General features: G+C 42.7%; 1 protein-coding gene across 1 annotated transcript in view; it reads left to right on the top strand.

The window, feature by feature from the left end:
• Positions 1 to 24,449, top strand: part of epha6 (eph receptor A6) — a 486,126-nt gene that overhangs the window by 443,919 nt on the left and 17,758 nt on the right. Inside the window, exons 10-13 of the mRNA XM_055644571.1 lie at positions 2,097 to 2,222; positions 7,273 to 7,458; positions 11,352 to 11,413; positions 14,995 to 15,204. Coding sequence (XP_055500546.1) covers positions 2,097 to 2,222; positions 7,273 to 7,458; positions 11,352 to 11,413; positions 14,995 to 15,204 — 584 coding nt within the window. The remainder of the gene's footprint in view (positions 1 to 2,096; positions 2,223 to 7,272; positions 7,459 to 11,351; positions 11,414 to 14,994; positions 15,205 to 24,449) is intronic.

Here is a 24,449-nt window from a genome sequence, read left to right on the forward strand (position 1 = left end):
GAGACCAACTTATCTTGTACAATTCTTTTGGTAGAAACTTCAGAAGAGGCTGGCTTCAGCAGTGGCAATGTGGTCCTGTTCTGGAGCAGGAACATTTTGCCATGTAAATGGCATCATGTGGAGGGCAGTAGGGAGGAATCGGGCGAAAATAACTCAAGCCACAAAGCTGCTGAGAAAACCTGCACATCTCATAGTCATACAGCGTGGAAACAGGCCCTTCACCCCAACTTGCCGACGCCAACCAACGTGCCCCATCTACACTAATCCCATATCCCTCTAAACCCATCCTATCCATGTAACAGTCCAAATGTTTCTTAAACATTGCGAATAGTACCTGCCTCAACTACCTCCTCCGGTAGCTTGTTCCATGCACCCACCACCCTGTGTAAAAAAAGTTACCCCTCAGGTTCTCTGACAACAGGTTTGCACCCCAAAGCATTCTGTTGTTAAGGCTGACAAAAGCATTTAATATTTTTGCCACCCTAGTACACAATTGAAATAAGACTAATATGCACAAACTAGTTTGAGTAATTAGCAAAGCTGACAAAATGTTTATTGTTTATTGCTAGGGAACTTATGGTTTTGCCTCAGTTATAAGGATCATTTGTGAGATCGTTATTGAAGGAGAATGGCAATGCATTGTAAACAGTATATTTCACAGGATATTTGCTCATTCGATTCCCTGGAATGGTTGGACTGTCTTATGAGGAAAGGTTGGAGAAGCGGCACTTGCCATGTTTCGAAGAGCGAAAGGGGACAGAATCATAAGATCATAAGATCCTGTGGGGTTTTGACAGGGTGGATACAGCGAGGATGTTTACTGTTGTGGGAGAGTTTAGAATTAGAGGTCACTGTTTAAAAAAAAAGATCCAGATCCATTCTATCTCACCTTTTGCCACCTTTGCATTCTTCCATTAATTTTCTGCCTCTGGAATCTATGCCAGGTTTAGCCTTTTTAATGTATTTTCTCTTAGTTTCATGTTTGGCACTTACACCTTTGGTTTCTCATGTTGCTTCTCCTTGCTTTTGTTTGGGTTTTTTTGTTGCTTCTTTCTTTTGTTTGTATGGCTGCATGGTACTGTACCTTAACGGGTGCATGTGGCAAGAAATGTGAACTCGAACTTGAACTTTCGCCTCAGGGTAAAATCTAGTCCTGAACTAGCATAGTGGCGCAGCGGTAGGGCTGCTGCCTTACAATCCCAGAAACCTGGGGTGTGGTCTGTGCAGAGTTTGTACATTCTCCCTGTGATCGCGTGGGTTTTCCTCTGGGTGATCTGGTTTCCTCCCACATTCTGAAGACATTCAGGTTTGTAGGTTAATTGGCATCTGTAAATTGCCCCTGGTGTGTTGGATGGAAAACTGGGATAACAAAGAACTAGTGTGAACGGGTGTGGACTCAATGAGCCAAAGGGCCTGTTTCCACGCTGTATCTCTAAACTAAACTAAGCTAAACCCCCATGGGAATTACTAGAGCAGATGGTTCACTCAAAACAAGAGAGTTTTATTGTCATATGTCCCGAAACAGAAACTGAAACAGAGCATTGAAAATCTTACTTGCAGCAGCACAATAGTTATGTGAACATAGTACTCTGTATACGCCAGAATAAACTGCAAAAATGTTCATTTTATATATATAGGTCTGAAATATAAATGTTGAAATGCTGTTGTTGTAGTCGCATATTCTTCACGTGAATATATTAACTATCCGTTATTGCATCTAGAACGATGAACACAATAGCTTAATAATATAAACAAAAAAAGCCGTCTGGCTAATTATTCGAATGTATGTTATTTATTGTTCGTGTATTTACATTCACCAAACAGCTGTTTCCGTGATAATTCTCATAAAAAGTTGGCTGAGCTCCACAAGAAGCCTCGAGTACCAAGAAGCTTTTTTTGCACAAATTCTCATCAGACGATTACACCGCATACATACCTCAAATTTCTGAGATACCTGGAAGTATGGTGATAAAATACTAAGTGAAAAGCTGATACTTCATGAGCAAAATGTACCAGTGCATCAATAGAGGATGTCTCTGTCATGCTAGGTTTATTTAATTCTCACCAATGTAAAATTGTATTTTAATTCTTTACAGTCAGAGTCCCAGGGATAAGGACATACATTGATCCAGATACTTATGAAGACCCATCTCAAGCAGTGCATGAATTTGCGAAAGAAATAGACCCCTCCAGAATTCGCATAGAGAGAGTGATTGGAGCAGGTAAAAAAATAAATAGAAAGTTCTTTAGAATCCATCGTGCTAAGGATAATAGAATGTTTTGGTCTGACGTGTTCCTTTAGAAGATTAAGCTTTCTGAAGCCATTGATCTACAAGTGACCTTTTCAAACCATTTTGTTTAACAACACTAGTTCAACAAAACAGGGTCTGCAAAGCACTGGGATAATAAATTTAAATCATTAACGTGTTCATCAGAAATTACTATCTCTGCCATTTTAATGAATGCATTAACCTATTTGCTATGTGGGTCAGCCCTTCTGCTTATATAGCAGAGCAGTTCAGACAAACACCTAGATGTGCCTGAATCTATTATACCAGCATGTTGCCACTTTTGATTTTCTATTTTTTGTTAGTTGTGAAAATTGTATTGAGATCCACGGGTAAACAAACCTATTAATAGAATACCTCAAATATGAAGAACATAATTATTTTATGACCAGACCATAGAATTGCTCTTCTTTTCCTGTGCCTGTTTTCCAACCCTACCCTTCAATTCCTTTTCCTAATCCTACCATCTCTCTTACTCCAATTATGCAGTTCAGTGGCCTCCATGGTAATAATTTTACACAATTCCTTTACTCATGGAATGGATATTTCTACTCTCTTGCTTGTTATATCCACATCTTGAATTCTACATGTTAATTCTTAATGTTATTTTTAAATCATGTTAGTAAACTTCTTACTTCTCAATCTCTCAACATCCTGTTACAGAATTATTTTTTCCTTAACTAACTTTTATTTCAAGTTTGCAGTTTACAAAGTACTGTGCTGATCAAAACAGTTAATTATGCAGTTTGCAAACATCGACCATCAGATTACAGCATTGTCACCGTTGTCCACGACACACTCGAGCACCCGTGGCGACCAGCATTCACGGAAAGCCGCCAAAGTCCTCGTGAACACCGCATGCTCCCTCTCCAGGGGCACGCGGGCAGAGACATTAGCCCAGAAGAGGGGCAGGCAGTTGACTTTTTACTCTTGAGATATAGCGCGGAAACAAAACAAGCCCTTTGGCCCTCCGAGTCCCTGCCGACCAATGATCCTCGTACACTAACACTATCCTAGGGACTATTTACAATTTTACCAAAACCAACTAGCCTACAAATATGTACACTTTGGAGTGTGGGAGGAAACCGGAGCAGCCGGAGAAAATCCATTTGGTCACAGGGAGAACCAGTAATCGGGATCAAACCCAAGTCTCTGGCGTTGTAAGGCAGCAACTCTACCACTGCATCACTGTGCCCACCTCACCCCCCCCTCCTCCCGGCAAAACACTCGGTAGAACACTCGACTGTCTACTGCCTGTATCCGTGAATGGCCATCTTGGCCACGCCCATGAGCAAACCAATAGGGTGTTTCCCCCCCACCTATTCCTGAATTTGGTTTCTCAATTTAGATTTTGTTGACTGTTTGAAAGTTAAGTAGCAATCCAATTAATATATGTAAATTGATCTTAAATGCCCCAGTATCCTAATACCATTGTGTAGGTTGGATAGTTTCATATTTTTTTACGATTGCTCTAAACGTGCAGACTGTTGTGGCAGAATTATCGATTCTTGCAGCACATCAGAAGACCATGCCACCCATCCTCCCTGTGCTAGCTCCTTTGAAAAGGTCTATCCCCTCTCCCCAACAAGCCACAACGGCCACAACCCATCTTTTTTCTCCAGAGATGCTGCCTGACCTGCTGAGTATTCCAGCACTTTGTGTCTGTCACTTCCTGTTGCAGTTCTCGCATCACATCCTATAATGGGTGAATTTACAACCTCATGACTTCAAGACTAACTTTCACAAAGATCATTATGTGCTATATGCAATTAAACAGAATATTGAGTGACCTTCATACTTCAGATCGATCTCACCATTTTTCAGCTGACACTGCTTGTGGTTTGCTCATTGATTTATGACATTATCAGATTGCAACAAGTCTGCAACAAGAATATTATTCATAAAATACATCACTTGCAGAAATACACAGCAGATATTTGCTACCTGTGAATGCTCAATGGGTGCGTAATCTCAAGGTCTCAAAAGTCCCGCCAAATCATTTCAAAAATGAACCTAAAATATTGGTTCATTTTAGTCCACCTTTAGTTTTCCATAATTAATTCAACAATGTTTATCTTTATTTTGGTCAGCTACATTTCAATGTTATTTTACCTTGTCAGTGTTTAACCATATATATTCTATCCTGCGTGTAACCAGAGCTTCTACTGTGCAAGAATCTGTCTTGGAAATATTCGCTGTTGTTAATTGTAATTTTAAGATCTCTTAACTTTTCTTCTCTTTCTCCAATTTTGGTTCATTAATTTTTAAATACTATTTTGTACATATCTGAAAATACGATTGTTTTAACCCTACATTGTCTGTTGGATGTCTCTTGTCACTGAGTAACTATACAAGGATCCTAGGAGTTTCATTCAAGCATAAATTATACATTTTTTCTGAGCGATTCCTGGGGATGTACTACTGTGATCAACACTGCACACAATGCATTGTTCTGCAAATTATGCACGTATCTGATTCAAAGATCTGCAACAGTGCCACTCATGTTTTAATTATTCTTTTTGTTTAACATGCTATCAACCACTTCATTCACCTTTGCAGCTTCACTCTAATCAAAATGGAGCCTTTCACCCCTTAGAAATACTGAGGAAAGACCATTCTGTCAGGCTCCTGCCTATGGCCCCCAATAATGATCTACTGCTGGATCAGGAATGGATCTGAGCAAAAGGAGCGCTGAACCCCTGTAATGGCACTAAATTGAATATGAGATCCAACTTTTAAGAATGATTGGGCATTGAAGCTCATGTTCATAAGCCACAGGAGCAGAATTAGACCTTTCAGCACTTCGAGTCTACTCTGCCATGCAACTATGGTTGATCTATCTTTCCCTCTCAACCGAATACTCCTCCCTTCTCCCCGTAACCTTTGACGCCCTTAAAAACCAAGAACCTGTCAATGTCTGCTTTTAAAATATCCAACGACTTGTACTCCACAACCATCTGTGACAATGAATCCCACAGAATCACCACCTTCTGGCTAAGGAAATTCCTCCTCATCTCCTTTTTGAAAGGTACGTCCTTTTATTCTGAGGCTGTGCCCTCTGGTCCTTGTCTCCCACTTGTGGAACCATTCTCTCCACATCTACTCTATCCAGCTTTGACCTGCTCCCTCCCTGATCAAGGGTTAATTTGCACTTCCCACAATCACTCGCATCCCAGCAAAAACATTGCAACTGGGCTACTTACTTGAAAACCATTTTAAGATTAATTTTGAAAATAAGAGTAGAAGAATTAAGTTGTCAGCATTACAAAGCTGAGTGATCTCCCAAGACAAATCCAGAATGTAAACACCTATTCATATTTAGCCTCAGTTTTAAAAGCTGCTCCTCTATGCTAAAACAAAATCATGCCTGTTTGTTGGCTGATTAAAAATAAGTTAAATCGAAGGAGGTGAGCCTGTTCCCAGCACACTGGGTCCAGCAATGAATGCATTCCTCAGATAGTTTAACATCAAGAGATAGTTGAAATATGGATCTATCTTTCCCTCTAAACTCCATTCTCCTAACTTCTCCACATAACCTTTGAAACCCTTACTAATCAAGAATCTGTCAATCTTGGCTTTAAAAATACCCAATGACTTGACCCAAGAAATATATTTCACCACTCTCAGGGGCCGAGAATTCCAGAGATTCATTACTCTCTCAGATAAACTAACACCATCTTCGTATTTAACTCCAACGGAACCGGGTTGTGCAGTGCTTCAAGGCCATGGGAAATTGTCAATGGATGTGGGATGGGAAAATTTCACCTAGGAATGCGTTATTGTTACATGTGACAAGTCACAGTAAAATTCCTGCACCCCCCCCCCCCCCCCCCCCCCCCCCCCCCCCTGCCAGCCCCCCCCCCCTCCCTCTGCCAGGTCCCCCCCCCCATGCCAGGTCCTCCATTGTTATTCCCCCATCCCTCAAGCAGTTGTCAATAAGTGAGAGGAGGAATGGGAGGCTATCAACACTTCTCAGATAGGAGGTGGGATGCTGCTCACTAACCTGAAGATATCAGTGTAGCACCTGTTCCATACTCAGGATTGGTCCTGATGTGGAGATTAATGTCCACTTACTAGAGGGGTCCTCTTAATACCTACTCATCACTTCTCACCACAAACTCATGACTAATGATGAATATCCAAGTGTAACTTCTTAGCATAAAAAAACTAGTAATGGTCAATTCTTTATTTGGATTTCGGAAAATATCAGTTGCTCATATATCATGGCTTCACATTATCTTCCCTCACCTAAGTATCTGGAGTTAATTTCCTAGTGTACCATGGTATCACCTTTCACATATAAATCAAGGTAATTTGAAATATTTTGAAAGGAAGCCCCACCCTTTGTGCATGCAGGTTCCCATTGCCAGCCAACTATAAATAGTTTCTGTAGATAAACACAAACTGTAACTGAAGATAGACACAAAGTGCTGGACTACATTAGTGGGTCAGGCACCATCTCTATAGAAAAAGTTTAGTTAACACTACAACCATTGAGCAAGTGATTGACGCAGGTCGGACAAAAATAATTTAAATGTACAATATTTCTATCAACAAGCATCTGCTTGTTAATGTCCAAATATTCTCCACTGCTAGTAAGCTGCCTGGAATACACTGAATATATAGAGCAGGCATAGCATAGTCATTAATAATCTTTCATAAGCAGAAAATTAGTTGCAAATTGCATATCCCACAGGTGCACATGAGATTTAAACGAGGTGGGTTCTTGTAGTGAGATAACACTTCCACAGAATTGTGCAAATAGTCAGGACATGTAACCCTGGAGCTAAATGTGCTTAGTCCATATTATTATGCAGCTGAATCCTATCTCTTCACAGATTAAAGCAAGAATATTACAGCTCAATGAGGCAGCTAACTGCTTCTCACAGAGTGTTTAAGGCATGCTAATTAAAATGTGCTTACACTTGATGATTTTGCAACAGAAACTGCCCCAATCGCTGGTTCTAACGATGTGCATTTTTAGGGGAGTTTGGAGAGGTTTGCAGCGGTCGCCTGAAGACACCTGGGAAAAGGGAGATTCCCGTGGCCATCAAGACTTTAAAAGGAGGTTACATGGACAGACAGCGGAAGGACTTCCTCAGAGAAGCAAGCATCATGGGGCAGTTTGACCACCCTAACATCATTCGTTTGGAGGGAGTCGTTACAAAAAGTATTATACTTTTCTTACACTTATGTGCGTTTTTCCAAACTTCTACAGGTTGAATTGTGACAGTGTGTGAAATGTATACATAAATGAATGTGCACTGGGGAGATTATGGACCAGAGTTAATCATTTTAATCCAAATATAAGGGTGGTGAATCTGTGGAATTCAGTACCACAGTAGGTTGTGGAGGCCAAGTCAATGGATATTATTAAGGCGTAGACAGATAGATTCTTGATTAGTACGAGTGTCAGAGGTTATGGTGAGAAGGCAGGAGAATGGGGTGAGAGGGAAAGATAGATCACCCATGTTGAATGGCGGAGTAGGCTTGATAGGCCGAATGGCCTAATTCTGCTCCTATCACTATCAACATGAATTAATGGCAGGGGAAGGGGTTGGGAAACTGTTGTCTGGGTGGAGGAGGAAGACCAGTTGGTGGTCAGGTGCAATTAGCTGATTTTTGGTGAAAAAGAGTCGATGATAAGCTTGTTTGGTCAAATGAAAACCATTCCTAGTTTATTATTATTAATATTGTCATGTGTACCGAGATACAATGAAAAGCTTTTGTTTGTGTTCTATTTAGTAAAACAAAGACTATACATGAATACAATCAAGCCGTCCATAATGCAACGATGGAGGATAAAGGGCATAACATTAAGTGCCAAGAAATAACATTGAAGTCTGGTTATAGGAAGTTCAATGGTCTCCATTAAGTTCAAGTTCAAGTGAATTTATTGTCATGTGTCCCTGTATAGGACAATTAAATTCTTGCTTTGCTTCAGCACACAGAACATAGTAGGTATTTACTACAAAACAGATAAGTGTGTCCATGTACCATAATATAAATATATACACACATGAATATACACACATATCCACATTAAGGTAGATGGAAAACATAGAAACATAGAAAATAGGTGCAGGAGGAGGCCATTCAGCCCTTCGAGCCAGCACCGCCATTCATTGTGATCATGGCTGATCGTCCCCTATCAATAACCCGTGCCTGCCTTCTCTCCATATCCCTTGACTCCACTAGCCCCTCGAGCTCTATCCAACTCTCTCTTAAATCCATCCAGTGATTTGGCCTCCACTACCCTCTGTGGCAGGGAATTCCATAAATTCACAACTCTCTGGATGAATTCTCACCTCAGTCTTAAATGACCTCCCCTTTATTCTAAGACTGTGGCCCCTGGTTCTGGACTCACCCAACATTGGGAACATTTTTCCTGCATCTAGCTTGTCCAGTCCTTTTATAATTTTATATGTTTCTATAAGATAACCCCTCATCCTTCTAAACTCCAGTGAATACAAGCCTAGTCTTTTCCATCTTTCCTCATATAACAGTCCCGCCATCCCAGGGATCAATCTCGTGAACATACGCTGCACTGCCTCAATCACAAGGATGTCCTTCCTCAAATTAGGAGACCAAAACTGTACACAATACTCAGATGTGGTCTCACCAGAGCCCTATACAACTGCAGACGAACCTCTTTACTCCTATACTGAAATCCTCTTGTTATGAAGGCCAACATTCCATTAACTTTCTTCACTGCCTGCTGTACCTGCACGCCAACTTTCCGTGACCGGTGTACAAGGACGCCCGGGTCTACTCTGCCATTTATTCCTGGCTGATCGACTCTTCCCTCTACATCCCATTCTCCCCGTAACCTTGATGCCCTTACTAATCAAGAACCTATCAATCTCCGCTTTAAATATACACAATGTCTTGGCCTCCACAGCTGTCTGTGGCAATCCACAGATTCATCACCCTCTGGCTATAGAAATGTCTCCTTGTCTCCATTCATGGTGCATAGGCACATTGCATTCGGAGATCAAATTTCAAGGCCATCATTTCTTCTCTCCCGATGCTGTATAACCTCCAACTTCTCCTCAGTGGTTCAATGGTTCTTTATTATCACATGTACCAATGTCCAGTGAGATTCTTGTTCTGCATAGCGCACGGATCAGTGAGATTATTACCATACATAAGTACAATACCCGGTTAGGACATAATGCATAGAAACAGCCCACTGAGTCTATATGCAATAGTCACCAGCTTCTGGGTCCATTTCATAGACCCAGCTACAGCTCGCCATCAAGGCTAGTTGCAGCCAGAATAATTCAGAGCTTAGAAGAATGAGCAATGGTTTCATTTATGCATACGAGCTTATGCAGAGGTGAGGACTGGCAGGGTTGATGTCAAGAGACTAAATCCTCTGGCAGCAAAGTTTCCAGCTAGAGGGCAAGATCTCAGGATAAGTGGTCAACCATTTAGTGCCGAGATGAGCACATTTAGTACCGAGATGCCCCAGAGGTACATGGATATTCAGTTGTTGAGTGCTTTCCAAGCTGAGATCAATATGTGTTAGAACTCCACTGATTAAGGGATATGGGGATTGGTATAAGTGCATGTGACTGATCCTCAGCCTCACACTAATGAAGACTAGAGTAGACTCAAGAGGCTGTAGGTCCTTTTCCTGCATAGATTCTTAAAGTGATCTATCTGCTTTCTAATTTGTAGCAAGTTATTTGAATAGAATTGTGGGACATTAAGTGAGACTGGGTCTGAATTGGATTGTGCAGACACACTGTGGATCAAAAATGTGCTTTTTTTTCTACTCAAATGACTAACAAAACAAGGGAACAATGTGTTCTCTTCCAGGTAATGTTGGGAACTGCTAGGAATGTGCCGGCTCTGAACTGGAAGCCAATGTGAACATTAAGATTTTCTGAGATGTGATGTGGATATATTGAGCACATCAGTCATACATATGCACTAAGCTGGTGAATTTACTTCTCTAATTCTGGCACCAAATGAGTTGAGTTTGTCCAGAATTATGACAAGCCAAACCATTAAAGCACCTACTCATTAATTCATATCATAGCGGGGGCTAATTAACACTACATGTCCTTTTGTTAAAAGAATGAATTAAACATATTAACAGATTATTGAAATGCCTTTCAAAATCATTCATCCAAGATTCAATGCCAATTTGAGTTTTCCCAGTTCTTCCATAGCTTGCTTAGTTGCCACCATGAAAGATGCTGTCATTTTATGATAACTCAATGGGGCTGATTTGCCTCTGCTTGAGGCTTGAGGCAAAGATTAAAATAAAAGAGGCAAAGACCTTTGCAATGTCCAGGAGCTCTCTGGGATTGCGGGTTTAGGTTTATTATTGTCACGTGTACCAAGCTCCAGTGAAAAGGTTTGTTTGCAAGATATCCAATCAAGTCAAATTCAAGTACAATAGGTAGAGCAGAAGAGAAGATACAGTGTGCAGAATATAGTTCTCAGCATTGTAGTGCAGCAGTTCCATAGACAGAGTTCAATGTCTGCGACAGAGTAGAGGTGAATCGGACAGTATCCAAGCTTATGGAAGGACTGTTCAGAAGCTGGATAACAGAGGGGAGGAAGCGGCTCCTGAGTCTGCTGGTGCACGTTTTCAAGTTCAATGGACCCACTATAAATGGGATAGAATCAGAACAGAGACACTGCAGATGCCACTGAGCGTGAGAAATTTCTGATGAGCGTGAGGGCGTGAGAGTTTGCTTGAGGGCGTGAGTCTCACGCTCAAAGCATGAGAGATGGCAGCCCTGCAATGAGGTCCCCCCTCATTCTTCTAAACTGCAGCGAGTACAGGCCCAGTGCCAACAAACGCTCATCATATGCCATCAAACGCTCATTCCTGGGATCATTCTTGTAAGCCCCCTCCAGAACCAGCACATCCTTCCTCACATACAGTGCCCAAAATTGCTCACAATATTCCAAATGCAGCCAGACCAGCGCCTCAGCTATACATCCATCCCCCGCCTCACCATTACATCCCTTAACTCTTGCACTTAAGCCAAACACAAGTAACTTTGTGTAACGTTTTGCTTGTTCCTTCTGTTTCGCCCGCAGGCCGGCCAGTCATGATAGTCGTGGAATACATGGAAAATGGATCCCTGGACTCATTTCTGAGGGTGAGATAGCTGACAGAATAAATTCTGTGTCATTTTAATTCATAGGCAACTTCTACACTAAGAAACAGACCTAGTTTTATTTATTGCAAAAAAAAAATAATTTGTAGTTCTGCGCGGTGGAGTGCACGATAATGTGTGTTTTCCCCCCAAGAGATTCAACTGTCTATTTTTATTACTGGTGTCATAACAAAGGAAGATCTGGTTATCTGAAGAAGGGTTTCGACCCGAAACTTTGCTTATTTCCTTTGCTTCATAGATGCTGCCTCACCCGCTGAGTTTCTCCAGCATTTTTGTCTACCTCTGGTTATCAGATACAGTTATTGAGACTTTATAGCTGTAAGTGTTGAAGTTAATGGACCCTAGGGAACCGGTATTCAAATTAACATATTAATATAATACTTCCACATGCATATGAGTGCAGCCATAGGTGAAAAATACCTTAAAGGACTGATGCCTGGTGTGTTATGAGTGATACCACAAATCCTTATTACCAGCTGTGAACTTAGCTATCAATTCTCCTGTCTTGTAAGATTAACCCTACTCCCTCAGAAGACAATCCACTTTCTTTTGTGAGCTGGGGATTATGTTTCTGATTATGGTTACTTCTATTTTGACTTTTAGTAAAATCTCAGATAAAAGCACAAAACAGTTTGCACCTTGATGGATTCCTGGGGCTGAACCACACACTGAAAGCTTCATTTGCCAGTGGTACATAGCCAAGGTTCAGCTGCACGCTGCCCCCAGTACAATCAGCATTCACCTCATGGTCACAAATATTAAGCTCATCACGCCTGAGTTTTCCCTTTATACTGCCAGTGGCCTTACACAGAGATCAATGCGAGCAGAACAAAAAAGGGCATGATAAAGTCTGATTCGACATGCATTACATTTAATTTTTTCTAGTTTTGGGATACGGCATGGAAACAGGCCCTTTGGCTCACTGAATCCACGCCGACCATCGATCAGCCGTTCACACTAGTTCTATGTTATCCCACTTCTGCATTCACTCACTACACACGAGGGACAACTGACAGAGGCAAATGAATCTACAAACCCACACATGGTAGGAATGTGGGAGGAACCCAGAGCACCCGGAGAAAACCCACGTGGTCACAGGGAGAATGTTCAAACTCCATACAGACAGCACCCTTAGTCAGGATCGAACCCGGGTCTCTGGCATCGTGAGGCAGCAGCTCTGCCTACAAATGTGGCTATGTAAGGATAGGAGCCAAGGTGTAAACTTCCATTGTGGTAGTAATGCGCCAAGTTTGCAAAGTGATATGAGGGCAACAGAAAAAGTCCAAAGAACAGACACAGCAGACCAAGCCTACAGTGTATATGAACTGGATTAGGCTATTTCTCTTCCATAGTTTGTTCCTCTATTATATTTGTTCAAGACTGGTCTTTCCTCAGTCTACTAACTCACCATATGCCTCGATACTTTTAACTGACTAAAATATAGCAGTCTTAAAACATTTACAATTCAAAAATGCTTAACATTATTGTTACCTAAAATATTTAAATAGCATCACACATTTGGAACATAATGAAAGATTATTATCAATTCCAATTTGGCAGCCAACTCTTGTACACTGCGTTGAGTTAATCAGACTAATTAAAAGAGGGAGTTCATAAAATTAGCTTGAAGGTACAGGTTGAACATCGATTTCCCAGCACCCTCGGTTCCAGAGCCTTTCTGGATTATCCGTTTTTCCGGGCCAACAGAAGTCACGTGATAATGAAACGACAATACAGCTCTGACCCGTGTCTGTAAATCACCATGGAATGTGATAAAGACTGATACGACATGCATTACATCTAAATTTTAATTAACTTAAAGAACTTAAAATATATATCTAAAATGTAAGCTGAATGTGAATGGATTGACCCATCCCCGGCTCCCACCATCTCCCAGCCGTTTAAAGCCCTGGCTTCCAACCCCACTCCCGACTTGCACGGTGCACCTGCCGCTGTTTCTTGCTGATAGCGGTGGCTTTATCCCACCGCCACCGCTGCTTCTCCTGTCGCTCTGTCCAGTCGACCTATTCTCTTCACTCCAGCCCTCCCCTCCACCACCATCTCCTCCTCCCTCTCCCTCAGAGTCGCTGACAAACTCTACCTTGGAAGTGAGAGCAGGTGAGGGAGGAGGGAGGCCCACGTTTCCCGAGGGGGAGCACACTGAAACACAAAGTGCTGGACTAAACCAACCGATTGAATCAGCCTGAGGAAGGGTCCCGATGTCACTTATCCGTGTTCTCCAGAGATCCTAATCCACTGAATTACTCTAGCACTTTGTGTCTTTTTGTCTATTAACTATCATCTGCAGTCATCGGCATTAACGGACACCACTCCCTCCACTGTGGTCCATCTACAGTAAAGCCTTGTTATAACAGACCATAGCGGAGGGAGTGGCTTCCGTTATTGCCGATGACTACAAATGATGGTTAATCTAGCGGGCGGGAGGGCGACGGGAGAAGCAGGCGGCAGCGGTCGAACGGAGAGTGAATATAACTACCAAGAACAGCAAGAAACACCAGCAGGTGAGAGGGGTTCGCTGGTGCACCTTGTGCGTCGGGTGTGGGGTGGGAAGCCAGGGCTCCAAACAGCCGGGGAGATGTTGGGAGCCGGGGATGGGTCAGCAGGTCATTCCATTCACGTTCGGTTTACAATGCCTTATGTGACCGCTCAGGAAATTTCAACTGTGCTCTGATAATTTTGTCCAGTTTATAGGGTGGGCGGTGGAAATCGGTGTTCAACCCGTATAGAGGAAAATGTATACGTTAAGTTATGGATTAGGAACTAAAGTGGAAAAGTAGATAAATACATGTCAAATAACCATGGCAGATTTTGTATGGAGTAAACCACAAAAATCGATTAAGCTGATTTAATGGTGGAAACAAAACATATTGAGTTATTTATGGAACATAAACGGTTGTTTATGGAACATAAAACAGTGCACGGGGATACAGCTGGTAAAGCCGCTGCCTCATAGCGGCAGATCCTAACCTCATGGTCTGTGTCTATGTGGAGTTTGCACATTCTCCCATTGACTGTTTTGGTACCCCTGACGCTCCAAGTTCCTCCCACATCCGAAAGATGTGCGCGTTTGCAGGTTAATTGGCCTCTGTTAAAAACAATTAGTGTAAACGGGTAATCAAAGATCAGCATGGGTTCGGTGGGCCGATGGCCCTGTTTCCATGCTGTATCCCAAAACTAAAGTAAACATAAGCATCACATTTGATGTAGAACCAGTGCCTTGTTTGTGGTAATAGCCGCCTGTACAGCGTGCCGGCATCTTTATGAAGTTAGAAACGATATTGATAATATATTGATAATATATTGAAACTATATTGATAACTATACAGGCACTGATAGCATTGCATGAACTGTTATATTATGGACCAGCACCTTTTTGTCTCCAACAAAAACACTGTATAGAACAATTATACTCTGTCACTGACCTTTATAAATTATTGTACAAGAACAAAGTAAATTTATTTCATGTATTTGTTCATGGAGAGAGCTGTGGCATAAATAGTTCCTGCATTTAATCGAGTTTTTTAAACTCTTGTGCTCTTTAGAAACATGATGGACATTTCACGGTTATCCAACTAGTGGGCATGCTTCGTGGAATAGCATCTGGCATGAAATACCTGTCTGACATGGGATATGTACACCGGGACCTGGCAGCTCGCAATATACTTGTCAATAGTAACCTTGTCTGCAAAGTGTCAGACTTTGGTCTTTCCAGAGTGTTAGAAGATGACCCAGAAGCTGCTTATACAACCACTGTAAGTAAAACATCATCAGTGAAGAATGACAATCATTTCATGGAGATTGAGTCCAAATGCTTATTATTATATGTAGGAAAGAACTGCAGATGCTGGTTTAAATCGAAGGTAGACACAAAATGCTGGAGTAACTCAGCGAGACAGGCAGCATCTCTGGAGAGAAGGCATGGGCGACGTTTCGGGTCGAGACCCTTCTTCAGACAGATGTCAGGGGAGTGGGCGATACAGAGATAGAATGTAGTCGGAGACAGTAAAAGGCCTGTCCCACGAGCATGCGCCTGCATGCGGCAAGCGCGACCTAACGTGGTCGCTTGAGCCGTACGGCCTCGCGGTGCCGGTCCCACTTCGATCACCAGAGCCGTATGGAGTTGTGCAGAGCTGGTCCTGACATCGCTTGGGGCTGCGAAAAAAATGACAGTGTTCAAAAATTCCGCGCGGCAACGGCCTGCCGGCCCGCAGCCACCTCGACGCCATACGCACTGCCTCGACGGGCATACGCAGCGTCTCGACGCTGGACGCAGCGCCTTGACGCCGTACGTCACGCGCAAACTTCCCGCGGACTTCGCTCGAACTTCACGTCACTCACTCGACCTCCGTGCGGTCTCATGCTCGTGGGACAGGCCCTTAAGACTGGTGGGAGAACTGGGAAGGGGGAGGGGATGGAGAGAGAGGGAAAGCAAGTAGCCCATGCTCCAGTATTCCACCAATATTCCAGCATTTTGTGCTTAATTATTATAACGTCCATTTGACCAAATGTTTTTCTGGAAGATGGCTTAATACCACCTAAAAGACATTTGGACAGGTACATGTTTAGGAAAGGTTTAGAGGGATATGGGCCAAATGAGTGCAGGTGGGATTAGTATAGAGGGGGCATCTCGGTCGACACAGGCAAGTTGGGCCGAAAGACTTGTTTCTGTGCTGAATGATTTTATGTCACTAAATTCATCACTGATAAAAGTAAATGCCACACATACAGCTTAATACCACTGAACTCTACACTCATAAAGCTTAATACAATTGAATTCTATGCTCAGAATGCTGAATACCACTGAATTATACAATTAAACTATATTTAGATGTACAAATATTTTCATCTGTACAGGTGTTGATAATTCATCTTAATTCTTCTTCATTGCACAGAACTCTCCAGGTAGGTCTTTGAAATAAGATGTTACACAAATAGTCATCAGCAGCAATGAGAGTTGGCATGGTTAGTCCAGCTCAGTGCATCTTTGGAGTATATCCAAGTCAGTGGATATGCCACGTACTCCAGATGCACATGGTGGTGTCAGTGTCATTGTCTATGCAACACAACATCTGTGCATTTCTTCCATGCCCCGCCGTTCACAGTAATTGTGATGAATAGCTCGGCTCTGATGTTCAGTCGTAGACTGGGACACTGAGACAGAGACTGATCAGCCGCATCAGCGCAGGGAACAGGACTATTTACAACCGCATCGGCCGTGCCAAAACCTGCCGGTTAATGCTTCTGCGGATGCTGTCACCCCAGGGCAAACACTGGCACGTTACTAGATTCAAACTCCAGTGATAAGAATCAAACACATTGTAAAAGGCAATAATAATGCTCCTCGAGTACTCACCTGAAGGATGGACTGACTTTACTTTAGACTTTAGAGGTACAAGGTAGAAACAGGACCTTCGGTCCACCAAGTCGGTGCCGACAATTGATCACCCCGTAGACTATCCTACACACTTGGGACAATTTACAATTTACACAAGTCAATTAACCTACAAACCTTCACGTCTTTGGAGTGTGAGAGAAAACTGGAGAAAACCTATGTGGTCACAGGGAGAATGTAGTAACTCTGTACAGACAGCACCCGTAATCAGGTTCAAACCCGGGTCTCCGGCACTGTAAGGCAGCAACTCTACCGCTGCGCCACTGTGCAGACTGGTGTGACGTAGCCACATTTGGGTTATGGATATACCTCTGAGGAAGTACACATGCGTGCCTTGGCCGGGCATTGGGAAGCAGTAAAATGGGAGTGGTTATACATCTGCAGTTGTATGAAGGTTATATCCTCTGGGATATGACACCACATAACGTGGAATATTGTCCCCGTTTAATATCCAATGTGAATGATTAGTAGTGAATCAAGATTATCAAAGGTGTGTACTGCACAGAATCCATGCATCATTATTCACTTTCTCAGATGATTTCTGCATTCCCCAAACTGCAATAACTGATAAGAGGTACAGGACTACGTTGTTTCAGCTGAAGAAATAAAGTAGATTGTATTGGAACATAGAAACATAGAAGAGTACAGCACAAGAACAGGCGTTACAGCCTGCATTGTCTTTGCCCAACATGGTGCCAAAATAAACTAATTTCAAAGAAAGGCACAAAATGCTGGAGTAACGCAGAGGGTTAGGTAGCTACCGTGGAGAACATGGATAGGTGCCGTTTCAGGTCGGACCCTTCTTCAGACGAATCACATCTGCCTGTACATGATCCATATCCCACCATTCCCGGCGCATCCATCCAAAACCTCTTAAATTCCACTGTTGTATCTGCCTCCACCAGTGTGTTTCGGGCACCCATCTCCCTCTGTGTGTTAAAAGACTTGACCCACACTGCTCCTTTAAACTCTCACCTTAAAGCAATGCCTTCTTAATCTTTGATAATATTCACAGCAATAATATTTGCTGTTATCATTAGATATTTGATTTCATTGCAAGCATGAAAAAGAATTCAAATATACAGGCATGTGTCTGAAACATGGTGAAGTACATTTATAAAAAACATTGTTCCTGGAATATTCTCCTGGCCATCTGACTTGTTCCTACAAAGCGCGTGGCAAGCCAACTCCTTGAGATCGGGCAGCTTCCCTAGTCTGGGTAATGAAGGTATACTTGCAGAGCTTTCAGGTAATTGTTACACTTGATGGAACATAGTTATGATGAAAGGTAACTTCAATTTAGGGGGAAGTAGGACATCCAGTGGTAGTACTTATGATCTGACCAGCTCATTATATCTATTAGCCATTACAAATCTACTTGCCTGCTGTTCAAGACCATTAGTTTGGGCAATTGTGAAGGGAACTATGATACCACGATATCTAAAAACGCAATGTTTGTAACGTCCAGGTTCAGGATCAGCTTCTTCACCACAAACATCAGCCAATTAAACACTACAACCTCCAAATAAGCTCTGAACTACATCGACGTGGGCATAGTTTCTGGCTTTGCTCTATTATTGTTTGTTTGTATATGTATGTAAGCAGAGGGGGTAGGAAATGGAGTCAAAGAGTTCTGGAGTCATACAGCATGGAAACAGGCCCTTTGGCCCAACTCATCCATGCTGACCAAGGTGCCCATCTAAACTATTGCCCCCTACCTGTGTTTGGCCCATATCCCTCCAAACCTTTCCTATTCATGTGCCTGCCCAAATGTCTTTTAAATGTTAATATAGTATAGTTAATGTTCAACTACTGTACATTCTGTCTATTAACACAAGATTCATTTAAAAATGACAAAATGGTATTCAGCGGAATGCAGTTCTGGGAATTTGCTGTTTATGTCATCCCCTGCAAAATTAGACATGGCAGGTAATATTGTTAATAGACCTGTCTATTATTAAAAATAACATCTGACAATTTCAAGATTAAACCTCAGCAAATAGCTAAAATATGTTGAAACACCATGTTTTAGTTCAAAATTGTGAATGAAATGTCAAAACCATCAAGGGAGATGCATTGTGTATTAATGTTTCAGACATGGAACGTACTATGTGATCCCAACTCCTGACATGAATAAAATTGCCATGGACATAATTGCACAATTTACCCATGCTGACCAGGATACCCCATCTGCATTAGTGCCACCTGCCCGCCTTTGGCCCATATCCCTCTGAATCTTTTCTGTCCAAATGTGTTTTAAATGCTGTTATAGTCCATGCCTCTCCTTAACAACCTCACCTGGCAGCTTGTTCCATCTACCCATCTCCCTCTGTGTGAAAAATAGTGTGTATGCGTGCGTGTGTGTACGTGCATGAGTGTGTGTGTTTGTTTGTTGTAGATTACCCAGGCAGAAAAATGAGATAATGTTCCTATAGTTTGTGTTTGGCCTCACGCTGGCAGTGAAGAAGGCCGGGGAAAAGTCAGATCAATCTTGGAATGGGAGAGGAGTTGAAGTGGTTTGCAGCCCAGAGCTAACGGTGGCCGCAGTAGTTAGAGTGCAGGTGTTTGGCAAAGTCTAGTCTGCATTTGCTCTCACCAATGTAGAGGAAAACACATTGGGAGCATCGAATGAAGGAGACATGGTTGTAGGAGATACAGGTGAAGCTCTGCCTCATGTGGAAGGGCTGTTTAGATTCCTGCATGAAAGTGAGAGAGGACGTGTAGGGATTTGTGTTTCATCTCCTACAGTTGCAGGGAAAATGCCCAAGTACAGGTTGGGATGTGTGGGGATGGATGAGCGAAACAAGGAGTCATGGAGAGATGATCCTTTGGAAGGCAGAAAGGGATGGGAAAGGGAAGGTGGGGTGATCACAGCTGGTGAAAGTAACAAAGAATGTTGGGATGAAAGACTGGGAAAAAGGCATCTCTGGGACTTGTGGATCCGTGTACACTTTTCTATCAGTCTATTTTCAGCAGTCTATAGAAGGGTCCTGACCTGAGAGGTAGTCTGTCCATTCCCTCTACAGATGCTGCCTGGCCCCCTGAGTTCCTTCAGCACTTTGTGCTTTATACTTTTCAAAACTGTTCGTCGTGTAACATATTATTGCAACCTTCACGTGGTCCGCTCTGTTTCGACGAATGCAATCAACCCGGTGTGCACAATCAAATAAGATCAAATAGAACAAGTTGTCCTACAACTTTAGGCTGTGCATGCCATACGCAAGAAGAAGAAGAAGAAATGTAACAATTTCCACATATCTTTGTTACTTTTAATTAAAAACTAGACCAAGTGCAGACCCGTTGGGTCTGTTCCCCCAACGTGCGGTTGCGGGGGGGGCAGCATGTGGCGTCACACACACACTAACTACCCCCTTGATATTATATTAATATTATTAACTTGCTCCTTTTACCCCATAATGGCCCTATCTACTGACGCATAGTCCCCAACTAGCAGGCGCTTCTGGAGGGGGGGGGGGGGGTAGAGAGTGAGGGCAGAAAGAGAAGGGGCAGAGACAGAGAGAGCGGGGCAGAGACAGAGAGAGGGGCAAGAAACAGAGGGAGAGGGGGGGGGGTGGAGGAAAGGAGAGGGAAGGTGGGAAGGGAGGGGGAGAGGTGGGGGGAAGTCTTAGTTTAATACAATAGATTACAGCTATGTGCTCTATGTTGCCATTTACTGTTATAAATTCTACAGGGGCAGATGTAACACAGTTATTGTAAATGAATCAAGAAGAACTAAAGATCCATCTATTTTAGGAATTTATTTCACCACAACTTTAATGCTCCATTGGAATAATTTACAGCAGCAGGATTTTGTTTTTCTGCTCAAGTGCAGGTTAGACAGGATTACATTACTCCTTTGCTCCCACTTTCATCTGAACAACAGTTGAGACAGGTACCATCGCAACGTTTAAGAAACATTTGGAGAGGTACATGGATAGGACAGGTTTGGAGGGAAATGGGCCAAACGCAGGCAGGTGAGACTAAAATGCATTCCCCTCTTTTATTTCAAAATGTAAATTTGCCTGATTTTTCTTGTCTCTTTTCATCACGTTTTCCACAAAATTGGACTAATTGGTTAATCACAAGCTAATTGCTAGGTGCTGAAGTTATATATAAGTTCTGGCCCATCACTGTTCGTTAGTCTGTCCCGGTTTTCTTCGGGAGAGTTCTGAACATCTTTCAGCGTTTTAGAACAGATGGAAGAAGCAGCAAGTTTACCCTATAGAATACAAGAAGATAAAAGTTCACAGGCTTGACAGATCCTAGTGACAGAACTGTCTGTTCTTTGGAAACTTTGGCAAAGGCGATGTATCTGCGATGTGCCTGTTACTGGGCAGGCCTTACTCCCAGCAGTGCACTTGAGATTGCAGTTCTATTACCCGTGTGTCTTGCTGTGAAAATCATACAGTCATATCTACCACTGGTTGAGTTCAAAGTTCTATCTTTTGATGTGTGAACTTGAAAAAGCTTTGTTGAAATCACGGCTAATATTGAGAACGTTCTTGGGATTACTGGATTTTTGTTCACAGCCAGCTGCTGCTGAATCTTGAATTGTCAAAATGAACACCAGATGCTTTCACACTAAGCCATGTGGCTGCAGGCATCCACCTATTTGAAGGAATAGATTGGTGTTTTCAATAAACAGCGAGAAAAGGAATTTTGTACAAACGTGTTCACCAGTGCATTGCTGAGGAAGTTGGAGTTCAAGGCTGCTGTCTGCGTGGAGTTTGCACATTCTCTCTGTGACCGTGTTGGTTTTCTCTCCGGGTGCTCCGGACTCCTCCCACATCCCAAACTCGTGCAGGTTTGTAGATTAATTGGCTATTAATTGACTATCTGTAAATTGTCCCATTGTGTAGGATAGTACTGGTATAGCGGTGATTGTTGGTCGGTGCAGACTTCGTGGGCTGGTGCCTGTTTCCACTCTGTATCTCTAAAATAAACGAGTGCTGCCAACTTCCAGCCCAAGGCATGCCAGACCTTGTTTCAGGAATGAGCTTCTGCCTCAACTACCTGCGTTCCCACCAGAAATGGGCGGTGGGTGGAGCTGCTGCCTCTCAATGACAGATACCAGGGTTCGATCCTGACTAAGGGTGATGTCTGTGTAGAGCTTGCACGTGCTCCCTCTGACCGCATGAGTTTCTTCTGGGTTATCCGGTTTCCTCCCTCATCCCAAAGACATGCAGGTTTGTGGGCTAATTGGCTTCTGTAAATTGCCCCTAGTGTGTAGGGAGTGAAAGCGAAAATGGGATAACATGGAACTAGTATGAATGGGTGATCGATAGTCGGTATGGACTCAGTGGGCCGAAGGGCCTGTTTCCATGCTGTGTTTCTAAACAAAACTAAATGACCAAGAACCTCATCACTTCGGTCTCGACCCGAAATGTCATCTATTCCTTTTCTCCAGAGATGCTGAGATACTCCAGCATTTTGTGTCTATCTTCGGTGTAAACCAGCATGTACAGTTTCACTTACACATAAAATATATTATAACGTTAAAATAAAATAGGTGAAAAACAAATACGTTAGAAATATCCTGCTAATCTATAGGCTGATTTTAGTTTTGTTTAGATTAACATTAGAGATACAGCGCAGAAACAAGCTCTTCAACCCACCCCGGTCCACGCCGACTAGCGATCACCTGATATACTAGCGATATCGTACACACAAAAGACAATTTTCAAATGTATTTACCAAAACCAATTAATCTACAAACCTGCACACCTTTGGAGTGTGGGAGGAAACCGGAGCACCTGAAGAAAATCCATGTGGTCACAGGGAGAACGTACAAACTCTGTACATTCAGCACCCATGGTCAGGATCGAACCTGGATCTCTGGCGCTGGAGCAGCTTACCGCTGTGCCACTGTGCCACCGCACAATGAGAGTGACCCACCCCCTCCCCCCAGGAAATAGGTTGCCCTATGGACTCCACGTGCAGTCCACAAACAGAATGGAGTTGCAGGAGAGTCTGCACATCGGACACTTGCTCTGCATATCTCCATTAAACATTCCCCCACTCACCTTATAGCTATGCCCTCTATTGTTGGACTATCTATCCTATCTCTGCATCTCATAATTTGAATGGTTCAATTGTTCTTTATTATCACATGTACAGAGATATAGTGAAATTCTTTTTTGCATACTTATTACTATGCATAGACACAATCCCAGCTTAGGTACAAAGTGTATAAAAATAGCCCACTGGGACCATATACAAAAGTCGCAAGATTTGGTGTCGTTTTCAAAGTCCCAGCTGCAGCTGGCCATGAAGGCCCGTTGCAGCCATCGCCTCCATCCAGCGCATCGTCGTCCATCTCCTTGACCAGCCACCATTCAGCCTTCATGCCCCACAGTCACCTCCCACAGCAGACTTTGAGGGCGCAGAAGGTAAGACCCTCTGGTTCCTTTTATCGCCCTCTGTCCTTGCGTCTGCCGTCGCCGTCTCCCACCACCCTCTTCTCCGGTTCAATGGTCCTCCGGACCTTTACATTCTTCTGTCAATCACCCTCAACTTCTGACAATCCAGAGAAAATTTGCTGCCTAATAACTAGGGTATATACTGTACGTTTGAGCTGCATGAACCAACTTTAGCTCAATATAGTCTTTATACAAAACACCATTTGTCAGAGCAAGAAAGTAGCTCGAGAGGTTGCATCCATATCCTGCATAAGAGAGCACCAGTGTGATATTTATAACTCCATTAGTGTCATGCTTCACTTTGCTTTGGGCCTGTTTTATGTAATAGATGACAAAATGCTATAATGAGCTGAGGGACTGTGTAGCTACTGTATTTCAGAATTCTTTTTAGGTATTTTTTTATATAACCAAACCCTGGGGAGGTGACACTGCATAGATTTTTTGTTTTACTCCATCTTCTCTTTCCTTAGCTTGAGTTAAAACATTTCATTATCTTGCTATGTTAAAAATCAATTTTTTCTCAAATGTCCTACATCGAATGCTGGTCATAAATAAAGAATACAAAAGATATGCTCTTTATCTTTTGGGGCAGAATGGTGGTGCAGCGGTAGTTGCTGCATTCCAGCGCCAGAAGCTCGGGCTCGATCCTGACTACTGGTGCTGTCTGTACGGAGTTTGCATGTTCTCCCCATGACCACGTGGGTTTTCTCCAGATGCTCCGGTTTTCTCCCACCCTCCACAGATGTGCAGGTTTGTAGGTTACTTGGCTTTGGTAAAAATTGGAAATTGTCCCCAGTATGTAGGATAATGTTAGCGCACTGTTAGAATGTCGCTGGTCGGCGTGGACTCAATGGGCCAAATGGCCTGTTTCCACTCTGTATCTAAAACTAAAAACTAAAACTTTAAAAATAAAATCTGTTTGCCAGTTCAACTCCAATTACTGGTAACTTTACTGCAAGTAGCTTTATCAATTTTATACAACATAATCAATACAAAACATAATTAACTTTGTGTATAATAATATGTCAAAAATAGGCAGAAACTAAAGTAACGAGAGAATAGTTTGAATCCGATATGCTTTGATTCCAGGATTTTGAGAATTCAAGTTGTAGAACTATATGTCCTTTTACTTCAACAATTGGCTTCAATTCAGTCACGCATGGAAGATAAAGATCTCCTCCTGCTT

The sequence above is a fragment of the Leucoraja erinacea genome, chromosome 13 (genome assembly GCF_028641065.1).
Source record: "Leucoraja erinacea ecotype New England chromosome 13, Leri_hhj_1, whole genome shotgun sequence".
Taxonomy (NCBI): Eukaryota; Metazoa; Chordata; class Chondrichthyes; order Rajiformes; family Rajidae; genus Leucoraja; species Leucoraja erinaceus.